Source organism: Salvelinus sp. IW2-2015, linkage group LG22 (assembly GCF_002910315.2).
Source record: "Salvelinus sp. IW2-2015 linkage group LG22, ASM291031v2, whole genome shotgun sequence".
Lineage (NCBI taxonomy): Eukaryota > Metazoa > Chordata > Actinopteri > Salmoniformes > Salmonidae > Salvelinus > Salvelinus sp. IW2-2015.
In genome coordinates, this window is record NC_036862.1 from 810,423 (window position 1) to 835,742 (window position 25,320).

The 25,320-nt window shown below is 44.1% G+C and overlaps 1 protein-coding gene across 1 annotated transcript in view; it reads left to right on the forward strand.

Annotated features, from left to right (window-relative positions):
• The first annotated feature begins 208 nt into the window (after positions 1-208).
• The window catches only part of mmp28 (matrix metallopeptidase 28), a 39,926-nt gene continuing 14,814 nt past the window's right edge, over positions 209-25,320 (forward strand). The window contains exons 1-3 of the mRNA XM_024014056.2: positions 209-652; positions 2,833-2,909; positions 14,294-14,490. Coding sequence (XP_023869824.1) covers positions 515-652; positions 2,833-2,909; positions 14,294-14,490 — 412 coding nt within the window. The 5' untranslated portion in view covers positions 209-514. The remainder of the gene's footprint in view (positions 653-2,832; positions 2,910-14,293; positions 14,491-25,320) is intronic.

Genomic DNA, 25,320 nt, shown 5'->3' on the forward strand with positions numbered 1-25,320 from the left:
ATTGAGTGTTGCAGCGGTCTAAGGCACTGCATCTCAGTGCTAGAGGTGTCACTACAGACCCTAGTTCGATCCTGGGCAGTATCGCAACTGGCAGTGATCGGGATTCCCATAGGGCGGCGCACAATTGGCCCAGCTTTGTCTGGGTTAGGGGAGGGTTTGGCGGGGTAGGCCGTCATTGTAAAATAAGAATTTGTTCTTAACTGACTTGCCTCGTTAAATAAAATATATAAATTAATTTGAACAATATTTATGTGGTCGATACAACGTGCCAAGAGAAGGGAAGTTTTGACATGCTCTCAATGTACAGTATTTTGATTTCAGTTCTCATCCAGCCCATGAGCTGTGGGCGGTACTGTCCCTCCCCTATGTGAGGAAAATGACACAGCACGGGGATCACACACATTGATATATCCTTGGTTGTTGCACATTAGACAAGCAGTACTTGGAAATATCTGAATTGGATTTAAATGTATGTTTGTCTGCGTTAATCTAATGGTATTGCAAGTGTTATACAATGAGTTTGCGAGACTCTCCGGACCASAATAAATTGTGGCATATCGGTCCATGTATTATAACTGCGCTAATACTCATAAAGTCAACTGTTTGCACGCCGGTGTTAACGGACTGGCGGGCCGGGACCCCTGAGGCTGAGGTACGTGTGTTATCTGTAGCTTATTAGAAGTTTTCTAATGTTTACTGCTTGAAACTTTTTAGAACTAGACTATTTTTGACGAGATATTCTAAAACACTAAGACTGCGTTTACACAGGTAGCCAAATCTGATATTTGTTCACAATCAGATATTTTTCAGAGCTTGTCTGATTGGTCAAAATACCTATTAGTGGRRAAAAAWTACAGAATGGTTGCGTTTAGTATATAAAGTGTAGAGTTGAATGAAAATMATAATTTGACTAATCTAAATTGAGCCAGGTAGCATACGCCCACAGCAACTGTCAGTTTAGAGTGGTTGTTTTTAGAGGGGTAGGCAGGCTACCCCCGATTGAGCTATGATAATGAGAAACCAAAGAGAAAATGGCTGTCGGTGTAAAATCCATTAGAATCTAATGCATGAGCGCAAGACGTTCGTACGTCTTTTCAAAATCTTGTGCTTAGGGATGGATGGGTTTTGTCGATTTATTAATTTCCCTATATGACCTGATGAGTCTCTTCCATCTAGCTCTAGCAGGCATTTTACCTTCCAGCAAGATTCCACAGCTACATGCTGGCAGGTATAAATACTCAAATGAAAATGAGTTATCCTATACCACTTTGGTTATACACAACACCTTCATTACAGTTTCAGTTTTCAAACCTAAATTATAGTCTGACAAATGTTTAACTCAATTTGTTATGCTGTTTCAGTATTTCAATATACACTGAATGAAAATGCAACTATTTCAAAGATCTTAAAGGAAATCAGTCAATTGAAATAAATTCATTAGGCCCTAATCTATGGATTTCACATGACTGGGAATACAGATATGCATCTGTTGGTCACAGATGTTGATTGTGGCCTGTGGAATGTTGTCCCACTCTTCAATGGCTGTGTGAAGTTGCTGAATATTGGTGGGAACTGGAACACGCTGTCGATCCAGAGCATCCCAAACAGGCTCAATGGGTGATGTCTGGTGAGTATGCAGGCCATGGAAGAACTGAGACATTTTYAACTTCCAAGAATTGTGTACAGATACTTGCGACATGGGGAAATGCATTATCATGCTGAAACATGAGGTGGATGAATGGCACGACAATGGGCCTCAGGATYTCGTCACAGTACCTCTGTGCATTCAAATTGCYATTGAGAAAATGCCATCGTTGTCCTTAGTTGATGTCTGCCCATACCATAACCCCACCACTACCATGGGGCACGGTTCAAAAGGTTGACATCAGCAAACCACTTGGCAACASAACGCCATACACGTGGTCTGCGGTTGTGATGTCGGTTGAACGTACTGCCAAACCGGGATTCATCCGTGACGAGGACACTTCTCCAGCGTGCCAGTGGCATTAAATGTGAGCGTTTGCCCACTGAAGTTGTTTACGACACCGAACTGCAGTCAGGTCAAGACCCTGTTGTTGAGGACAACGAGCACGCAGATGAGCTTCCCTGAGACTGTCTCAGAGCATTTCCGCAGGTGAAGAAACCAGATGTGGAGGTCCTGGGTTACACGTGGTCTGCGGTTGTGAAGGCGGTTTGGACGTACTACCAAATTTTCTAAAATGATGTTGGAAGAGAAATTAACATTAAATTCTCTGGCAACAGCTCTGGTGGATATTCATGCAGTCAGCATGCAAATTGCATGCTCCCTCAAAACTTGAGACATCTGTGACATTTTAGAGTGGTTTGACAATGTAACTTCTCTCTCCACATTCCTTGTGTGTAAGGGGTCGGACACACACAGGATTGTCTGCCGTTCGCCAGCCGAGAGTATTTAGCACCTCTGAACTGAGTTGTCATCTGTTGATTTTTTTTATCCCCCCCCCCATAACATCTCTAATCATACCTCTTCCTGTCGGTGCCTGTTGTTAACATCAAGCCCAGTGGTTAGAACCTGATAACTGATGGTCTGCCTACTCTCTTTCTGTAAGATGGGTGGTCCGGARTCCATCACTCCTCTCCTCAGTCACCCAGAGGGATGAGGGGGAAAGTTAGCATGCTACCACCTGACAKTGACTATAACATGTCTTTTTAAAGACATGTAGAGGCCCTAAGGAAATAGTTGAAGTTTGTAAAAGTTCAAGCTGAGGCAAATTAATGTCTTATTTGATCATGTTTAAATGCCAAGTAAGTGTGGGAGTCTCATGAAAAAGAATGATGTAACRTTTATTGCAGGGCTTCCTGGAGAAATATGGCTACCTGCACCAGGACAATCACATACACAATGCCGCAGAGGTCAAAACAGCAGTCCGGTACTGTACTACTCTCTCTCTATCACTTTTGAATTGTCTCCATCCCCTTCATGCACTTCTGTTCTGTTTCGGTTTCTCTCTCTTTGTCCCCTTACATTCTCCACTGGCTAAGACTTTGCTATTCTGTCTCTCTCACACTGTGTTTCACAGCCTCACCCTCTCTTCTCAATTCAACCAGTGGGGCATAGAGTAGTCTTCCTAATCAGAGAGCCTGTTGCCCAGTGGAGCAGAATATTTATGTTGGCCCGAAGACTCCAAGTCATAATCGAATTACTTACATTGGATTATGCACTCAACGTCCTACATTGAAAAATGCACTTATCAACATCTCTGTTGGCTGATTAGAGTCAGTACAAGGCTATTAACCTGGTAGCTGAGTCAGGTTGTATGGTGTTAGGGGAGGGTGTAGGTCTGTGGGCCAACCCATGGAGGGGTAATGTAAAAAGGCAGGCAGTAAAATATTCCCTCACTACCACCGAACTGGGAAACATCCTCTGTTGAACCCTCTCCTAACCACTCTGGAATGTAGAGTTCAAATCTCTACTGTTGATATACAGTGCTTTCAGAAAGTATTCATACCCCTTGACTTATTCCACATTTTGTTGTGTTACATCCTGAATTCAAAATGGATTAAATAGATTTTTTCCTCAGCCATCTACAGTCGTGGCCAAAAGTTTTGAGAATGACACAAATATTAATTTCCACAGATATTTTTGTCAGATGTTACTATGGAATACTGAAGTATAATTACAAGTATTTCATAAGTRYCAAAGGCTTTTATTGACAATTATATGAAGTTGATGCAAAGAGTCAATATTTGCAGTGTTGACCCTTCTTTTTCAAGACCTCTGCAATCCGCCCTGGCATGCTGTCAATTAACTTCTGGGCCACATCCTGACTGATGGCAGCCCATTCTTGCATAATCAATGCTTGAGTTTATCAGAATTTGTGGGTTTTGTTTGTCACCCGCCTCTTGAGGATTGACCACAATTCTAAATGGGATTAAGGTCTGGGGAGTTTCTGGCATGGACCCAATACTGATGTTTTGTTCCCCGAGCCACTTAGTTATCACCTTTGTGCTCCATCTTGCTGGAAAAGGCATTGTTCGTACACAAACTGTTCCTGGTGGTTGGAGAAGTTGTCTCTCGGAGGATGTGTTGGTACCATTCCTTATTAATTTCTGTGTTCTTTAGGCAAAATTGTGAGTGAGCCCAGTCCCTTGGCTGAAGAAGCAACCCCACAAATGATGGGTCTCAGGATGCTTTACTGTTGGCATGACACAGGACTGGTAGCGCTCACCTTGTCTTCTCCGGACAAGCTTTTTTCCGGATGCCCCAAACATCGGAAAGGGGATTCATCAGAGAAAATGACTTTCCCCCAGTCCTCTGCAGTCAATCCCTGTACCTTTTTCAGAATATCAGTCTGTCCTGATGTTTTTCCTGGAGAGAAGTGCTTCTTTGCTGCCCTTCTTGACACCGGGCCATCCTCAAAAGTCTTCACCTCACTGTGCGTGCAGATGCACTCACACCTGCATGCTGCTATTCCTGAGCAAGCTCTGTATGGTGGTGCCCCGATCTTGCAGCTGAATCAACTTTAGGAGACAGTCCTGGCGCTTGCTGGACTTTCTTTGTGCGCGCCTGAAGCCTTCTTTCACACAATTGAACCGCTCTCTCTTGAAGTTCTTGATAATCCGATAAATGGTTGATTTAGGTGCAATCTTACTGGCAGCAATATCCTTGCCTGTGAAGCCCTTTTTGTGCAAAGAAATGATGACGGCACTGTTTTCTTGCAGCTAACTACGGTTGACAGAGGAAGAACAATGATTCAAGCACACACCTTTTGAAGCTTCCAGTCTGTTATTCAAACTCAATCAGCATGACAGAGTGATCTCCAGCCTTGTCCTCGTCAACACTCACACCTGTGTTAAACGAGAGAATCACTGACATGATGTCAGCTGGTCCTTTTGTGGCAGAGCTGAAATGCAGTGGAAATGTTTTTGGGGATTCAGTTGGCAAGAGGAACTTTGCAATTAATTGCAATTCATCTGATCACTTTCTCATAACATTCTGGAGTATATGCAAATTGCCATCATACTAACTGAGGCAGCAGACTTTGTGAAATTAATATTTGTGTCATTCTCAAAACTTTTGGCCACGACTGTACACACATACCCCATACCCATTGGATGCAGTGATCACAATAAGTGGCTGTATAAAGTTCAAAAGCTGGGCCTAAAACAGTGTATAGAGATCATACAACGATTTTGCTGTGGCTCTTATGTGGATGATGTTAAAAATATTTGTTGGTCTGATTAATAAGGAGCATCCAGATGCTGCACTTGATTAATTAAGATAAAGAAACTGACTGTTAGAACTGTTAAGGATCCATGGATTGTTGAGGAATTGAAAAACTGTATGGTTGAAAGAGATGGACAAAAGGAGTGGCTAATAAGTCTGGCTGCTCATCTGACTGGCTGACTTACTACAAATTGAGAAATGATGTCCAAACTCACACAAAAATAACTGTATTATGAAGCCAAGACCAATGATATAAAGAATGATGGAGAAAAAAAACTTTGGAGAACTTTAAATTAAGTTATGGGCAGAAAGACAAATTCAACTCCATCTTTCATTGAATCAAGATGGCTTATTTCATCACAAAACATTTGATGTTGCCAGTTATTTGAATGATTAACTTCATTTGCAAAGTGGGAAAACTTAGCCAAATTTAGCCAGGGACAACGAACAGTGAGCCATCGTACTCATGCATAACAAAAACTAATTAAGGAAAGAAAAGCATTGTAGTTTGAATTTTGTTAAGTTAGTGTGGGGAGGGTGGGAAAATTATTGTTATCGATCAATAATGACAAACCTCCTGGCATTGACAACTTAGATGGAAAGCTACTGAGGATGGTAGCTGACTCTATAGCCACTCCCATCTGTCATATCTTTAATCTGAGCCTAAAGTCTTTGTCCTCAGGCCTGGAGGGAAGCCATAATCATTCCGCTACCAAGAGTTGTTAAGCGGCCTTTACTGGTTCTAACAGCAAAGCTATAAACTTGCTGCAGCTCTTAGCAAACTGTTGGAAAACATTGTGTTTGGCCAAATACAATGCTATTTCTCTGTAAACAAATTAACAACAGACTTTCAGCCTGCTTATAGAGAAGGGCACTCAACATGTACTGCACTGACACAAATGGCCGATGATTGGTTGAAAGAAATTGATAATAAGAAGATTGTGGGAGCTGTACTGTTAGATTTCAGTGCAGCCTTTGATATTATTGACCATAACCTCTTATTAGAAAACTTATTTGTTATGGCTTTTCAACCTCTGCCATATCGTAGATTCAGAGCTATCTATCTATGTCACGCTGGCCTTAGTTATCTTTGTTTTCTGTATTATTTTAGTTAGGTCAGGTGTTGACATGGGGGATGTTTGTGTATATTTGTCTCGTCTTGGGTGGTTGTATTGTATAGGGGTTTTGTAGAGTGTATGGGGTTGTGTTCAGTGTAGGTATTTAGGAAAGTCTATGGTTGCCTGGTTTGGTTCTCAATCAGAGACAGCTGTTTATTGTTGTCTCTGATTGGGAGCCTATTTTAGGCAGCCATAGGCATTAGGCTGTTGTCGGTAATTGTCTATGTCTATGTTGCATGTGTGCACGTAGGTTTGTAGCTTCACGGTCGTTTTTTGTATTAGTGTGTAAAAGTGTTTGTTTCGTCTTCGTTATAATTAAAGAAGATGTTTCGTATCACGCTGCGCCTTGGTCCTCTCTTCCACATAAAGACGATCGTGACAATCTAACAGAACTCAGAGGATTTTCTTTAATAGAAGCTTCTCTAATGTCAAACATGTGAAGTGTGGTGTACCACAGGACAGCTCTCTAGGCCTCTACTCTTTTCTATTTTTATCAATGACCTGCCACTCGCATTAAACAAAGCATGTGTGTCCATGTATGCTGATGATTCAACCATACGCATCAGACCTCAGCTGAATCTGGTAATGAATGGTGTGGCTGTTGACAAGTTGAGGAGACTAAATTACTTGGTGTTACTTTAGATTGTAAACTGTCATGGTCAAAACATATAGATTCAATGGTTGTAAAGATGGGGAGAGGTCTGTCCACAAGCAATCCGGCAGGCCTTAGTTTTATCTTATCTTGATCATTGTCCAGTCATATGGTCAAGTGCTGCAAAGAAAGACCTAGTTAAGCTGCAGTTGGTCAAGAACAGAGGCACGTCTTGCTCTTCATTATAACCAGAGGGCTAATATTAATACTATGCATGCAAGTCTCTCTTGGCTAAGATTCGAGGAAGACGGACTGCGTCACTTCTTGTTTTTTAAGAAACATGAATGTGTTGGAAATTCCAAATTGTTTGCATAGTCTGCTTAAAAAGAGCACTGACACATACACCGCTGATGCCCCCTGGACTGTTTTAATAACACGGTACCTCATTTTGTTTACCTGTCGGCCCCAGCCTCGAACTCAGGTCCTGTATGTACCTAACTGACCCGCTCTGCCCATTCATCGCCATTTACCCGTTGTTGTCTTAGCTCTCCTGATCAACACCTGTGATTGCTTTATGCCTCTCTCTAATGTCAATATGCCTTGTCTCCTGCTGTCTTGGCTAGTTCTTATTGTTTTATTTCACTGTAGAGCCCTCAGTCCTGCTCAACAGGCCTTAGATAGCTCTCTTCTACCATTTATCTTCAGAGTTTGTACTGTTAGGTGACCTAAACTGGGATATGCTTAACACCCCGGCCGTCCTACAATCTAAGATAGATGCCCTCAATCTCACACTAATTATCAAGGAMCCTACCAGGTACAACCCTAAATCAGTAAACACGGGCACCCTCATAGATATCATCCTGACCAACCTGCCCTCTAAATACACCCCTGCTGTCTTCAACCAGGATCTCAGCGATCACTGCCTCATTGCCTGCGTCTGTAATGGGTCCGCGGTCAAACAACCACCCCTCATCACTGTCAAACGCTCCCTAAAACACTTCAGCAAGCAGGCCTTTCTAATCGACCTGGCCCGGGTATCCTGGAAGGATATTGACCTCATTCCGTCAGTAGAGGATGCCTGGTTATTCTTTAAAAGTGCTTTCTTCACTATCTTAAATAAGCATGCCCCATTCAATAAATGTAGAACTAAAAACTTCACTCCAGACTTGACTGCCCTTGACCAGCACAAAAACATCCTGTGGCTTACTGCATTAGCATTGAACTGCCCCCRCGATATGCAACATTTCAGGGAWGTTCGGAACCAATATACACAGGCAGTTAGGAAAGCAAAGGCTAGCTTTTTCAAACAGAAATTTGCATCCTGTAGCACAAACTCCAAAAAGTTCTGGGACACTGTAAAGTCCTGTTATGAGGCTAGGATACACTGTCACCACCGATAAATCTACGATAATCGAGAATTTCAATAAGCATTTCTCTACAGCTTGCCATGCTTTCCACCTGGCTACCCCTACCCCGGTCAACAGCTCTGCACCCCCCACAGCAACTTGCCAAAGCCTCCCCCACTTCTCTTTCACCCATATCCAGATAGCTGATGTTCTGAAAGAGCTGCAAAATCTGGACCCCTACAAATCAGCTGGGCTAGACAATCTGGACCCTCTGTTTCTAAAATGATCTGCCGCAATTGTTGCAACCCCTATTACTAGCCTGTTCAAACTCTCTTTCGTATCGTCTGAGATCCCTAAAGACTGGAAAGCTGCCGCGGTCATCCCCCTCTTCAATGGGCGAGACAYTCTAGACCCAAACTGTTACAGACCTATATCTATCCTACTCTGCCTTTCTAAAGTCTTCGAAATACAAGTTAACAAACAGATTACCGACCATTTCAAATCCCACTGTACCTTCTCCGCTATGCAATCTGGTTTCCGAGCTGGTCATGGGTGCACCTCAGCCATGCTCAAGGTCCTAAACGATATCATAACCGCCATCCATAAAAGACAATACTGTGCAGCCGTCTTCATCGACCTGGCCAAGGCTTTCGACTCTGTCAATCACCGCATTCTTATCGGCAGACTCAACAGCCTTGGTTTCTCAAATGACTGCCTCTCCTGGTTCACCAACTACTTCTCAGATAGAGTTCAGTGTGTCAAATCGGAGGGCCTGTTGTCCGGACCTCAGGCAGTCTCTATGGAGGTGCCACAGGGTTCAATTCTCGGGCCGACTCTTTTCTCAGTATACATCAATGATGTCGCTCTTGCTGCTCGTGATTCTCTGATCCACCTCTACGCAAACGACACCATTCTGTATACTGGCCCTTCTTTGGACACTGTGTTAACAAACCTCCAGACGAGCTTCAATGCCATACAACATCTTCCGTGGCCTCAACTGCTCTCAATGCAAGTAAACTAAAGCATGCTCCTTCAACCGATCGCTGCCGCACCCGCCCGCCAGTCTAGCGTCACTACTCTGGACGTTCTGACTTAGAATATGTGGACAACTACAGAATACTAGGTGTCTGGTTAGACTGTAACTCTCCTTCCAGACTCACATTAAGCATCTCCAATCCAAATTAAGTCTAGAATCAGCTTCCTATTTCGCCACAAGCATCCTTTCACTCATGCTGCCAAACATACCCTCGTAAAACTGACTATCCACTGATCTTGACTTCGGCAATGTTCATAAATAGCCTCCAACACTCTACTCAAGCAATTGATGCAGTCTTCACAGTGCCATCCGTTTTGTCCAAAGCCCCATATACACTTACCACTGCGACCTGTATGCTCTCGTTGGCTGGCCCTCGCTTCATATTCGTCGCCAAAACCCACTGGCTCCAGGTCATCTATAAGTTTTTCTGCTAGTAAAAGTCTGCCCTATCTCAGCTCACTGGTCACCATAGGAGCACCCAACCATAGCACGCGCTCAGCAGGTATATTTCACTGGTCTCCCCAAAGCCAACTCTCCTTGTGGCCGCCTTTCCTTCCAGTTCTCTGCTGCTAATGTTGGAATGAATTGCTAAAACCACTGAAGCTGGAGACTTATATCTCCCTCACTAACTTTAAGCATCAGCTGTCAGAGCTGCTTACCGATCATTGCACCTGTAAACAGCCCGTCTGTAAATAGCCCACCCAACTACCTCATCCCCATATTGTTATTTTTTTTTTCTTCTCCTTTGCACCCCAGTATCTCAACTTGCACATTCATCTTCTGCACATCTATCACTCCAGTGTTAATGCTAAATTGTAATTATTTTGCCACTATGGCCTTACCTCCCTAATCTTACCTCATTTGCACACACTGTATATAGACTTTTCTATTGTGTTATTGTTTATCCCATGTGTAACTCTGTGTTGTTTGTGYCGCACTGCTTTGCTTTATCTTKGCCAGGTCGCAGTTGTAAATGAGAACTTGTTCTCAACTGGCCTACCTGGTTAAAAACAGGTGAATWATTTTTTTTWAACACACYTACCCCACCAGACATGCAACCAGGGGTCTTTTCACAGGCCCCAGGTCAAGAACAAATTCAAGGAAACSTACAGTATTGTACAGAGCCATGAGTTTGGAACTCCTTTCCATCTTATATAGTGCAAGTGAACAGTAAACARATAAAGCAACACYTCACGGCACAGCGCCTTTCCCCCATGTGGTAAGGATAGAGGTAACAATGAAGCCAGYCAAATACAGGCAAATCTTTGATGAGAACCTGCTTCAGAGTGCAAACAACCTTAGAATGGGGAAAAGATTTACGTTCCAACAGGACATTGATCCCAACGACTCAAAGCTGTAATCGCCGCCAAAGGTGCTTCTACAATGTATTGACTCATTGGGTATTCCCTTTGTCATTATAGGGTATTGATTTTATTTTATTTTTATTTAACAAGGCAAGTCAGTTAAGAACAAATTCTTATTTACAATGATGGCCTACCACATTTAAAAAAAATATAGAACAAAATACGCATCACGACAAGAGAGACAACACTACATAAAGAGAGACCTAAGACAACAACATAGCAAGGCAGCAACACATGACAACACAGCATGGTAGCTACACAACATGACAACAACATGGTRKCAGCACAAAACATGGTACAAACATTATTGGGCACAGACAACAGCACAAAGGGCAAGAAGGTAGAAACAACAATACATCACACAAAGCAGCCACAACTGTTAATAAGTGTGTCCATGATTGAGTCTTTGAATGAAGAGATTGAGATAAAACTGTCTGGTTTGAGTGTTTGTTGCAGGTCGTTAAAGTCGCTAGCTGCAGCGAACTGAAAAGAGGAGTGACCCAGGGATGTGTGCGCTTTGGGGACCTTTAACAGAATGTGACTGGCAGAATTTGTGTTGTATGTGGAGGATGAGGGCTGCAGTAGATATCCCAGATAAGGAAGGAGTGAGGCCTAAGAGGGTTTTATAAATTAGCATCAACCAGTGGGTCTTGTGACAGGTATACAGAGATGACCAGTTTACAGAGGAGTATAGAGTGCAGTGATGTGTCCTATAAGGAGCATTGGTGGCAAATCTGATGGCCGAATGGTAAAGAACATCTAGCCGCTCAAGAGCACCCTTACCTGACAATCTATAAATTACGTCTCCGTAATCTAGCATGGGTAGGATGGTCATCTGAATCAGGGTTAGTTTGGCAGCTGGGGTGAAAGAGGAGCCATTACGATAGAGGAAACCAAGTYTAGATTTAACTTTAGCCTGCAGCTTTGATATGTGCTGAGAGAAGGACAGTGTACCGTCTAGYCATACTCCCAAGTACTTGTATGAGGTGACTACCTCAAGCTCTAAACCCTCAGAGGTAGTAATCACACCTGTGGGGAGAGGGGCATTCTTCTTACCAAACCACATGACCTTTGTTTTGGAGCTGTTCAGAACAAGGTTAAGGGTAGAGAAAGCTTGTTGGACACWAAGAAAGCTTTGTTGTAGAGCATTTCACACAAAATCCAGAGGGGCCAGCTGAGTATAAGACCRTATCATCTGCAWATAAATGGATGAGAGAGCTTCCTACTGCCTGAGCTAAGTTGTTGATAAATTGAGAAGAGCTTGGGGTGCCACTGAAGGACGAACCGTGGATGCCTTCCAAGCAATGGGAACCTCCCCAGAAAGGAGAGACAGGATTGGCGATGATAGGGGYAGCAACCTTRAAGAAGAAAGGGTCTAAACCATCTGACCCAGATGTTTTTTKGGGGTCAAGTTTCAGGAGCTCCTTTAGCACCTCGGACTCAGTGACTGCCTGCAGGGAGAAACTTTGTAGCGGGGCAGGGGAAAAARARGGACAARGATTRGGGATTGTCACATTAGAATGGGTGGGAGATTAGKAAATGYTGGAYKGGCAAGGAGGCATGGCTGAGTCAAATAGGAATCCTGACTTAATGAAGTGGTGATTAAAGAGCTCAGCCATGTGCTTCTTGTTAGTAACAACCACACCATCAACGTTAAGGGACATGGGCAGCTGTGAGGAGGGTTTATTCTCCAGGTCTTTTAACAGTTTTCCAGAACTTCTTGGGGTTAGACCCACAGAGAGAGAACTGCTGCTTAAASTAACTAACTTTGGCCTTCCGGATAGCCTGAGTGCACTTATTTCTCATTTGCCTGAATGAGAGCCAGTCAGCCTGAGTATGCGTGTGCCCGGGCCTTTCACAAATGCAATACTTGAGGTGGAGTAACTCTGCAAGATCACGGTCGAACCAGGGGTTGAACCAGGGTCTGTTTTTTATTCTAATTTTCTTTATGAGGGCGTGTTTGTTAACAATATCACTGAAAATATAAAAAAAGAAGGTCCAAGTGACTTCCACAGAGGGGATCAAACTGATTCTATACCATTTTACAGAAGCCAGTTCACGAAGGAAGGCTTGCTCATTAAAGTTTTTAGCAAGCGTCTATAATAAATCAGGGCAGGTCGTTTCACTGAGCAGCCATTACGAACACAGGCTGTAAAACAGTGATCACTATGGTCATTACAGAAAACACCAGGCTGATACCTATCAGGATTATTTGTGAGGTAAGGCGGTTTAAGCATATCCCAGTTTAGGTCACCTAGCAGGACAAATTCAGACTTAGTGTAAGGGGCCAGGAGAGAGCTTAAGGCAGGTAGGGTACAGGCTGGTGCTGATGGAGGACGATAGCACCCAGCAACAGTCAACAAAGAGCTATTTGAAAGTTTAATACTTAAAACCAGCAAATCAAATTGTTTGGGGACAGACTTGGTGGAGACAACCGAGCACTGAAGGTGATCCATGGTAAAGATTGCCACTCCCCCACCTTTGGAAGATCTGTCTTGCCGAAAAATGTTATAACCAGAAAGGTTAACATCAGTATTCAAAACACTCTTCCTTAACCACGTCTCAGTAATGACCAACACATCTGGATTGGAGCTGTGAACCCACACTTTCAATTGATCCATTTTAGGTAATGAGCTTCTAGTGTTAATGTGCAGAAAACCCAGGCTTTTACGAGAGCAGAAATTAGTGAAGCCGATATCAGAGCACCAGTCAGAATTGGGGCCAGCAACAGTAGATGGGCCAAGGGTGTACATTCACATTTCCAGATATCATCAACAGCAATACAATCTATGCACAGCACAGGACAGGRAGAGCTCTGCAGTGCTGATTTGTCACATCTGAATGTGCATCAGATGGCAAGATGGCAACAAGATCATATTGTATAGCAATTTCATCAGGTAACATGAATACAAAGCCGGTGAGAGGTGGTTAGAATAGGATGGGAGGCCAAAAGTCGTGTAACCGATAGTCAGAGTCCCGAGTGTGGGAACAAACATAGTCTGTCCCACGGTTGGGTAAAGAAAGTTCGTAGTCAACAAAGCATGCAGGAGTCATGAGGCAAATAGCAAAATACACAAGAAAAAAATCTAATATATAACGACTTAGGGCTAGCCATTGTAAGTTTAGAGTCACTCGCCCCAACAGTGCGTGTGTGCAGGACGCGTGCGAAAGCTCGGGAGAGAGGGGGGAGTGTGGTGGGGGTAACTGTACCAGACAGGGGGAGACAGGCCAGGGAAGACGGTGAACAGATTGCCAGGTGGAATCCAAGCAGCAGTGCCACAGGCAACGGGAGTAGGTGTCACACCCACTTGGGAAAAGCTTTTATTTCTCCTGCCAATTGTTGTGTCCAAAGGGCTCGACACCTTTCACTTCACACCTCAGTGCTTATTGAAGTTGTATCTGGTCTGTCCCAGCAATGAGTGTATAATATAATCATTAGATATACTCTTTGAGTAATGAGGTTTGAGAACATGATTGTCTCTTTGCGTGAGTTAAATACAGCAGGGACAATGACACTGAAATTATGACATCAAAATGTATTCCTCATTGTGACCAAGACAGAGTTTGTTTCATGTATTGTTTATTGGTATGCTAATCTGTATTMATTTTTTCACCACCTCCTCTCTCACAGGGAGTTTCAGTGGCTGTCCCACCTGCCCGTCACAGGACAGCTGGATGGTGCCACCCTGAAGCAGATGGGCACACCGCGCTGTGGGGTAAAGGATGAGGGCAGCCATCAGGTCTGGGCCCAGAGAGTCTATGCAGTCTTCACAGGCAAGATGGCGTCCAATGGGTCACAAACCCGCGGGAAACGCTATGCTCAACCAGGTGAGGGAATACACTCAAAGGTGTGTGTGYGTGCGTGCGTGTGTGCCCTAAGCAGGTAGTCAGTGGCGCGCCAAGGTAACAATTGCTTTTGTTTCATGTTGTTGAGCTCTGTATATTTGCACAACCGTGGGTTTTCCAGTGACACAAACCTCCCCAGCACAAACCTCCCAGACGAGCTGAATGCCTTCTATGCTCGCTTCGAGGCAAACAACACTGAGCCAGGCATGAGAGCCCCTGCTGTCCAGGACAATTGTGTGTTCTCGCTCTCCGTGGCCGATGTGAGTAAGAATTTTAAACAGGTAAACACTCACAAGGCCGTTGGGTCAGATGGAATACCAGGCCGTGTTCTCAGCGCATGCACAGACCAGCTGGAAACTGTCTTTACATTTTCAACATCTCGGTCTGTAATCCCAAAGGTAATCTGCTTAAATGACTATCGTGCCATAGCATTTACATCTGTAACCATGAAATGCATTGAAAGGCTGGTCATGGCACACATCAACAATCGCAAACCTCCCCAACAGATCCACAGATGACACAATCTCTATTGCACTACACACTGCTCTCTCMCAACTGGACAAGAGGAATACATATGTGAGAATGCTGTTCATTGACAACAGGTCAGCGTTCACCACCATAGTTCCTTCCAMGCTCATCACCAATCTCGGTATCCTTGGACTGAACACCTTCCTCTGCAACTGGATCCTAAACTTTCTGATGGGCCGCCCCCAGGTGGTGAGGGTAGGTAACAACATCTGCCACACTGACACTCAACATGCCCCTCAGGGTTGTGTGCTTAGTCCCCTTCTGTACTCCCTGTTCACCCATGACTGTGTGGCCACGCACAACTCTAACACCATCACCAAGTTTGCTGACGACATGACTGTGGCAGGACTGATTGCAGATGACAATGAGACAGCCTACAGGGAGGAGGTCAGAGACCTGGCAGTGTGAATCCAGGATAACAACCTCTCTTTCAACATCCGCAAGACAAAGGAACTGATCGGGGACTACAGGAAATGGAGGGGCGAGCCTGCCCCCATCCACATTGACGAGGCTGTAGTGGAGCAGGTCGAAAGCTTCAACTTACTCGGTGTCCACATTACTAAGCACTTAACAAGGTCCTCTCAAACCAGCACAGTTGTGAAGAATGCACGACAAAGCCTCTTCCCCCTCAGGAGGTTGAAAAGATTTGACATGGTTCCTCAGATCCTCAAAAAGKTCTACAGCTGCACCATTGAGAGCATATTGACTGGCTGCGTCACCGCTTGGTATGGCAACCCCACCGCTCTCGATCGCAAGGCGCTACAGAGGGTGTTGTGGACAGCCCAGTACATCACTGGGGCAGAGCTCCCTGCCATCCAGGACCACCATACCAGGCAGTGTCAGAGGAAGACCCRGAAAATTGTCAAAGACCCCAGCCATCAAAGCCATTTACTGTTCACTCTGCTACAGCAGGTCAAGCGGTACCGGAGCGCCAAGTCTGGGGACCAAAAGGCTCCTGAACAGCTTCTACCCCCAAGCCATAAGACTGCTGAACAGTTAATCAAATGGCTAACCTGAATATTTACATTGACCCTTTTTTGCACTGACTCTTGCACTAACTCAATGCACACTGGACACTCCAACACACACACACACACACACATGCATATTGATGCCACACACACACTTTCACACGCTTCACATACGCTGCTACTCATTTTATTATCTATCCTGATTGCCTAGCCACTTTTACCCCTCCCTACATGTACATATTACCTCAACTACAGTACCTCGTACCCCTGCACATTGACTCGGTACTGGCACTCTTTATGTATAGCCTCGTTATTGTTAATTTATTGTGTTACTGTTTTCTATTTTTAATTGGCAAATTTTCTTACTCTGCATTGTTGGGAAAGGGCTCGTACGTAAGCATTTCACGGTAAAGTCTACACCTGTTGTATTCGGCGTGTGATTTTATTTTGATATGCTTGTGGAGTCTGTGGCTGTGGTCGCTCCAGAGCTCAGAAAGTGTGCACACCGTGGTCTGGGTGGGTCTCCTGTCGTGAAGCCCATGACTAATAGCACYGAGGGCCTGTAGTTAAGGCTTAGAAGAGCGTCTGATGTCCCACTCTTTGGCCCGAACGACCCCTCTGCTGCAGGGGCACTAGTGGTTATCTACTCAACTCTACCTGTACCTAGCGAATTACACTGCATTCTATGGAGTCTCATTAGCATATTCACTGCAGATGAATTGGACCATAAATTCCCCACTGGATCAGAACATATATTCTGGATTTTGGTTATACATAAGCATACCGTTTCAGTCAAAGCAGTAAGGTTACCTCTTTTTCCTCCGAGGAAGTATGATTGACAGTTGAAACACTGCCACAGTTTGACACCAACACCAGTGTGACTCCCAATGCATGTGGTGGTTGACTGTTATACTTGGGTCTCTTAAGATGTTTTGACCCTGCACAGATCCTCTGCTTGTGTCTACTGTTTATGTTAGACGAATATCTGGTCTCTCACTACATGAGAGGAAAAACAATCACTTTAACAGCCGTGTCAGTGACCATGAGGAGGAGGCAGCCATCCCTCCCGTTGTTCCTGCTCGTAGCCTGAACTGTGAACACTCGGCATTCCTCTCTGTTTCGCAGGGGATTGGCTAATACTCTGGGAATGTAGTGGCGTCGGACGGTCTCTCCCACTTCCAAGTCAGTACCTGATGAGGCCTGTCCTCTGTTCGCTAGCTGGATAAATAACACATCTCTGTTGTTTTGAGACCTGAGACGAGCCGCTGTCTTTGTCATCGCCGTTTCAGAGAAATGACTCATATGACGAGCAGGAGTGTTATTAAGCGAAACAAGAATGGTAATGGCAGATGTTGTTTCACCTCCATGTGAAAGCTACGACTACAACAGGTGTCGGGTGTACCTCAGGCAAGACCAGGGTCGTGTTCATTGGGCACCAAAACAGAAGAAAAACAAACTGATAAGGAGAGGGACTATCTGGACTCCAAAAATAAACACACATTTTTGAACACGAACACGTCCCTGATGTTTCAACCAGACTTTTCCCTTTTCATATAATATAATGAGCACTTCTAAATTAATGTGGATGATACCATGATTACGGATAATCGTGTATGAATCGTGAATAATGATGAGTGAGAAAGTTACAGACGCACAAATATCATACCCCCAAGACATGCTGAACTCGAATCATTACAATAACAGGGGAGGTTTGCAATTTTTGGGTGGTATGATATTTGGAGCCTAACTTTCTCATTCATTGTTCACGGTTCATTCAGGATTATCTGTGATCATGGCAGCATCCACATTAATGTAGAAGTGTTTAGAAACATATTATATTCTTATTTACAATAAAAGTGACTCCAAAATGACAATACAATATTTACCAATTATTTCTATTGGGCACAAAATAATCTGAAACACAACCAAAACAAACAGCAAATGCATCAAACAAATTTGTAGTCATTGCGTGCAATGAATATGGAACCAAATACTTTTTACTACTTTAATACACATAAGTGAATTTGGGCTCCTCAGTGGCGCAGCGGTTTAAGGTGCTAGAAGTGTCACTACAGACCCTGGTTCGATTCCAGGCTTTATCACAACCGGCCGTGATTGGGAGTCCCATAGGGCGGCGCACAATTGGCCCAGCGTCGTCCGGGTTAGGCTCGGGCCGGGGTAGTCCGTCATTGTAAATAAGAATTTGTTCTTAACTGACTTGCCTAGTTAAATAAAGATTAAATACAATAAAAATTTGTTCCAATACTTTTGGTCCCCTAAAATTGGGGGGGGGGGACTAAGTACAAAATTGTTGTAATTTCTGAACGGTTCATCCGATATGGTTCACAGTCATTGTATAATTTCAAATTCAGTGCTGGAGTACAGAGCCAAAACATTGAAAAATGTCTCACTGTCCCAATACTTTTGGAGCTCACTGTATGTGGTTTTGATGACATAAAACCGATAAATGACTTGGATCAGATTGTTTTCATTTGCCACTGTTTTTTCGCAGAGGAAAGGAGGTGCTACTATCGTGCCWCCCGGGAATAACAAGCAGACGTACTGTAGCTCTTATCCTGGAAGACTAGCTGTGGGAATCTGACGCAGGTTCCCACTGATATTTACAGAGGCTACATTCCATCACCCTTGTTCAAGATAAGCAGTGCAGGTTGTGAATGCTCCGTGTTTGTGAGAGGTGTGTGCCTTTTTGGAACCACAGCCCTGACTGACCACATGCTTTCTCGCTGGTTTGAGGTGTGAATGGGTATCAAATCTTTTAAGCCATATATTACTGTGATTATTTGATATGACTGTACGTTATGATGCTAACGTACAATAGATGCTGCACTGGCTCAGTGCTGTGGCTCTCTAGGAAGTCTCCCTCTGAGGATACTGGCCCCTTACATCTCTCAGACAGACCAGTGATAGGATAGAGCCAAGTCTGTGTTTGCCTCAAACATGCTCTCTTGTACAAGAAAGACCCAACTCCCACCACCACCACTGTTCTCTTCTACTAACAACCATCGCTATCAGATGATCTTGGTCACTTCCTAGAGAGATGGGGATTTCTCCCCCCCCCCCCCCCCCCCACCAACACTACTTTACAGGCCATAATTCTAATTACTTCCATAAGGGAAGTCAAGGAATGTCTTCAGTATAACTTCCTGCCGTTGTTGGTCTCCGGTGGGACCGTCTTACTCAGCAGAGGTCTATGAGTGCTGGAATCAAGGCAATGGCTCAAGGCCACTGCCCACTGTGCAAATGTCAGCGTGGACGTAACTGCATGTAAAATGGTCTTTGATCTCCTCTGGATGAGTCCACCGAGACCATTTGCCTGATTACACTTAACTTGACCCTGCATTTGTACTGTTTTAGTTATACTGCCTTTTGCGATAGTGTGGTGGTGGGCAGTCTAATATTTTATCGACCATCTTCTCTTTGATTGACAAGACTTCACAACCCATACCAACATAGGGTACTGAATGATAGTGTTTAAAAGGAGCTTTACATTTATTTATTTTTTGCAGATCACCACAATGGGAATGATGTTCAGACTTTTTTTCTAATGGCAGAACCCCAAAGTTATCATAATATGAAAGACACGCAGAGGCTCATTTAGAAAAGTTGATTGAAAACCTAATTAACAACATTAACCACCCTAGCCTTGATAAACATGTTATGATCGCTCCCATTCTGGATATCCTTATGGATAGGGGATGTTTGTCTTTGGATCAGGCAACCAGGTTTTTTCCTGCTGAATCTTGTCAGATCTCCCTTGACAGAGGTTTATCCTGGTTAAATAAAGGCTATATGAAAAAAACGATTCGATAAAACTCCTAGTTCACTTCTTCACCCRTTCGTCATATTACTTTGTGAGCAGTTTTAAGAGGTTGAAATACGTGGAGCAATATCCCCTGGTCATGGCAGTGTCCTGTAAGCAGAAAACAGAGATAAGACTTTAGAGGAGAGGTCATGGTACACTGGCAGATAATGACATATGGCTATATTTATTTATGACTGATGAGCCATTGATCATCTTACCTTTTCCATCTTGGTCTTCTTCTTGACCTTGATGTTCTTAGTGGATCCAGTCTTCTCCTTCTTCCCAAAACAACATGTCATCGTCCTCCAGAAAGACACATTCTTGGGCGTTGAGTAAGCCTTGTCAGCCATAACCACAGGCTTCTCCTCAGGAACTGGTTGGCCAATGAGGTCACCGTGAGGGTAGATGGAGAACAGCCATGACTTGCCCATAAYATTGGAGATGGAGGACCGGCTCAGGGCCCTCCGAGGCTCACCCTTGGAGGCCCAGGCGGCTTTAGGAAGAGGTGGTGTCGGTGTGTCCAAGGAGGTTGTCTCGGGTTCATCCAGAACTTGGCTGATAGAAGCACTAAGCTCCACAACCTCTTGGCGGAGCAGCTGCATCTGTGTTCGGAAGGCTTCAGGGGAGAGGGGCCATGTCCATAWCTGTGGTGAAGTGTCCACTTGGCTTCAATCTATAGCTAGAGGACTCCTGATATCTCCAGGAGTGATAAGTATATATTTTTTGTCTTTATCTGTTGTGGTCTAGTACTGTCTTTTTTTATAGCTAGGGCCATCTACTTTAAGTGCTACCTGTCTTCCCAGTGGCCTACTTGGTGTGTGAACTGCTGACTGCTCATAATTTGCATCAACCAGGATAAGGGGCAGGGCAATTTCTGACTTCTTTTGATAATCAGTGGCTGTATTGGAGGGGGAGTGGTTTCACCTCTCTTGGCAATCAGCAATTAGTACAGGGATGCGTGCTCTCCACCTCTGCTARGCAATTAGTGTTAGTTCTTCAGTCTCCCGTGGTTCCTCAATGGCAGCTGTAAGAYGGTTCTCCCGAGTTGTTCAAGGAAGGAAAGAGAGGAAGACTMCACACCATTATCTCACTTGAGTATCTTACCTAGTTATTTACAGATTATCTCATGTTGCTCTTTTGTAACTTTGTCAACTATATGTCTGTTTTCTATACCTGTTTGCGCCTCTGTAGGCTTTACAGACGCTCCCCACTGATTGGCTGCAACCCTTCTAATTTAGTGTACCCTGCGCGCACAACCCATGTGGAATTCCGGGTCTCTGGAAGGGTTTGGAATAACCGATCTGTGGTCAAGAACGCGAAGTTCATCTCAGCCTATGCTGCCCTTCAGTCCCTTGACTTGTTGGCCCTGCCGGAGACATGGATCACACCAGAGAACACTGCTACTCCAGCTTCTCTTTCTTCATCTGACTATGTTTTCTCTCATTGTCCRAGAGCATCTGGCCATTGCGGTGATGGCACAGGTCTACTAATTTCCACTCAAGCTTAACATTATTGTCATCTATCACCTATCAGGTGCCCTTGGAGAGCTCCTCAATGAGCTTGACAACTTGATAAGCGAATGTCCTGACTCCTGGCTCACCGTTCTTTGTACTTGGCTACTTCAACCTCTCGACGTCTGCATTCGATTCATTTCTTTCCAACTTTCTCTTTCCCCTCCTTGCCTCTTTAAAAAACKTTTTTTACCCTTTTACTTCCAAATTTCCTGACATCCAATTGGTAGATCCAGTCTTGTCCCATCATTGCAACTCTTGAACGSACTTGWWAGAGGYGACGGTYGAGAACCATGYGTCCTCYGAAMCRCGACCCTGCCAATCCGCACTGCTTCTTGACACACTGCTCGCTTAACCCGGGAATTCAGCCGCACCAATGTGTCGGAGAAAACACTGTACAACTGGTGACCGAAGTCAGCTTGCAGGCGCCTGCCCCGCCACATGTAGTCGCTAGAGCACGATGGGACAAGGAAATCAGTAGTAAGAGTACATGGTGCGGACACAGATCCTTGCAGGTAGGATGCAATCCAAGAGTTTGCATAGCCTGAAACGCCCAGCCCTGAGAGGGTGAAGAGGACATGATGGTTCRTGGTGTCGAAGGCAGTGGATAGATCTAGGAAGATGAGAACAGAGGAGAGAGAGTCAGCTTTGGCAGTGAAGAGAGCCTCTGACACAGAAGAGCAATCTCAGTTGAGTGACCCGTCTTGAACACTGACTGGTGACCATTCTGAGACCATTCTGAGATAGATAACGAGAAAGTTGATCAACCGTAAGTTGCTCTGGATAAGAGTGTCTGCTAAATGACTCAAATGTAAAATGATACAGCAGGACAGGTTCAATTAATGTAATCAAGTTAGCTACCTCTTGTTGGAGCAGGAACGTTCCTAACAGGAGAGTTCCAGGTGTGGGGGGGGCGCTGTGGTGAAACGTCCATAGCATCGCTACTTTAATCCAGGACAGRCTGCATTAATGCAGTCAACTCACCAAGCTCTCAGCGGAGCTTTTGCATCTTCACCAGGAAGGCCTCAGGAGAGTTCGCCACAGGCCCGCTATCGTCTGCACATGGGCATCCACGCTTCTATCCATGACAGGCTGAATGTATGGATGCAGATCCCTYTTGATTACAAAAGAAAAAGACAATTGTTCAATAATAATCACTTTAAAAGAAACAAGTAGACTAGCTAATTACTTTTCAATATCACGAGAAGACACGGATAAGGAAAGGATGAAGTAAAACACACTGGTAAGATGCAAGTAATGCTCAAAGTTGAACGCAACTGACGAAATCAATGCATGACTCTTTGACGTTTTGTGACAGCTGCGCCATAATGACTCGTAATGCACAATAGTTCTAGAATATGGTGCGTAATATTCAGATTTGTAATAGCCACACACTTCAGTGGAGTCTGGTGGGGGGAGCTATAGGAGGACAGACTCACTTTAATGGCTGGAAAGGAATAAACGGAACAGTATCAAACATATTGAAACCACTTTTGACTCCATTTTATTCCAGCCATTATAATGAGTCCATTATCCTATAGCTCCTCCCACCAGCCTCCACTGACATGTATTTTCTCTCATTATATTATGGCTGCCACGAATGTTGTCCATCCTTATGTAATTTAGCTCGACTCAGTGTGTAATAGCGCGTAAAACCACGCACGTGTATTTCAAGGATGCAGATTCAAAGCATGCTCCTGCTAGGTCGCACTCTTGATAACAATTACAAATTCACCAAAGTCTTAGGTAGTTTTTAAATCATCGAAATGTCCAGATTACCAAGAAAAGGCCTGACTTCGCAATATGTTTCTCGCTCGCTGTCGGCTGGCTATTGCATTTTTTGCCATATGAGCCTAATGGGGAGGAGTGGGTGAGAGGCTGGTTATCTAGTCAAAGGGTAGATATWTTTTTAAATCTAAACCTCGTCTCTATCTCTGTGTCCAGGATCGAGATGGCTCAAGTGTGCACTACACTCACTACAACTCTGGTGTCTGGTGAGACCTCCCAGTTACATCTCTCCTCTGTGGCTGATCTTTGACAGGCCTAATCCCAATTGACACGCCTTTCGGCTCTGGCCACAGCACTATATGGGGAATGCGTTGGCTCCGGTCAAAAGTAGTAGCCTTGCAAGACACCTGATCTCTCGAGTTTACATGAATGTTYGCTATGCAGATATCTGCAGTGTTACCCCTAGGCAGAGAAATGAGGGGGGGCAGCATGGTAGTGGGCGTTGCCAATGGTGCGGTTTTAGAGGTCCTCTTGGCAGCAGAAACAAAATGTAGCCGTTTCAAAGCWAATTTTCTACAATTCTACACATTTTGCCATGTGGCTGAGAAAACATTTTCAGATAAAAAAGTTAATGTCCTTCAATTATATACATTTTGCCATAGCATAAGAGCAAGGCATAAGCCATCTGAGTGACCCAAACATAACAAAATCAATGGGGGCCCCATGACATTACATGGTAGTTTTAGAGGCCCTCTTGGCCGCAAAGACAATTGCTGTTTTAGAGCTAATTTCCTGACWTTCTACACATTTTGCCATGGGGCAGARAGAAAAATGCCTGTTTCTAAGCGAATTAATTATACACATTTTGCCATGACTTGTATACCTTGTTTTATGCTATCTGAGTGACTCAAACATTATAACATAATCAATTGGGGCCCCATGCCATGACATTTTTGGAATTTTGGATTCTCCCTGACTGGCTAGATTTTTKGGGGGGTGATTGTTAGTTCTCAAAGATGATCTTACTTAAAAATATATTGCTCCATTGTGATTTCTTCAAACGAGTTTTAGACGTTTAAGTTTACCATCCCAATTTGATAAAACATTTGGTGGCTACACTTAAATGGCGGTGCGCTGTAGATGAAAGTGCATATAGGGGAAACACTGAACATTCATGCAAGCTCATGAGATCAGTTGGCTTGCGAGGCTGCAGAAGTAGTGCACTTTATGGAGAGTAGGGTGGCTTTGTTCAAAAGTAGTGCATTATGGATTAAGGTGGCTCTGGTTGATAGCAGTGCACTATATGGGCAACGTGGTGTCATGTCATATCATATGACAGAAGTAATCCTAGAATCCTTCCTTTGGCCGCCTCGCCTTCCAGTTCTCTGCTGCCAATGACTGGAACGATCTGCAAAAATCACTAAAGCTGGAGACTCTTAGCTCCCTCACTAGCTTTAAGCACCAGCTGTCAGAGCAGCTACCAAATCACTGCACCTGTACATAGCTCATCTGTAAATAGCCCATCCAATCTACCTCATCCCCATACTGTATTTATTTATCTTGCTTCTTTGCACCCCAGTATCTCTACTTGCACATTCATCTTCTGCACATTCTACCATTCCAGTGTTTAATTGCTATATTGTAATTACTACCGCCACCATGGGTTATTTATTGCCTTACCTCCCTTATCCTACCTCATTTGTACATGCTGTACATAGACTTTTCTGCTGTATTATTGATTGTATGTTTGTTTATTCCATGTGTAACTCTGTGTTGTTGTATGTGTCGAACTGCTTTGCTTTATCTTGGCCAGGTCGCAGTTGCAAATGAGAACTTGTTCTCAACTAGCCTACCTGGTTAAATAAAGGTGAAATAAAAAATATAAAAAAATCTCTGGCTGATACAGCCAGGCTGTTACGGTCCAGGCTCCAGCCGGTTCCACTAATCTCTGGGTAATGGTTGTTTCCTGCTAAGACGTTTTCCTCTCGTTGTTGTATGCTTTGCATGCTGTGTGTGGTTGTTTGCTTTAGTGATTTCTAGATTGTGTAATCTCGTGTATACATGAGGCGATTACAGTCTTGTAAAGAAAAAAAGCATTTAGCTTTACCCCCCAACAAATGGGTGCAACAAAAAACCCTTGACTGGGACATACAGTCAAGCATACAGCAGTGATGCCTCTTGCATTGAGATGCAGTGTCTTAGACCACTGCGCCACTCGGGAGCCCTCTTATTCTAAAATCTATTCAATAAA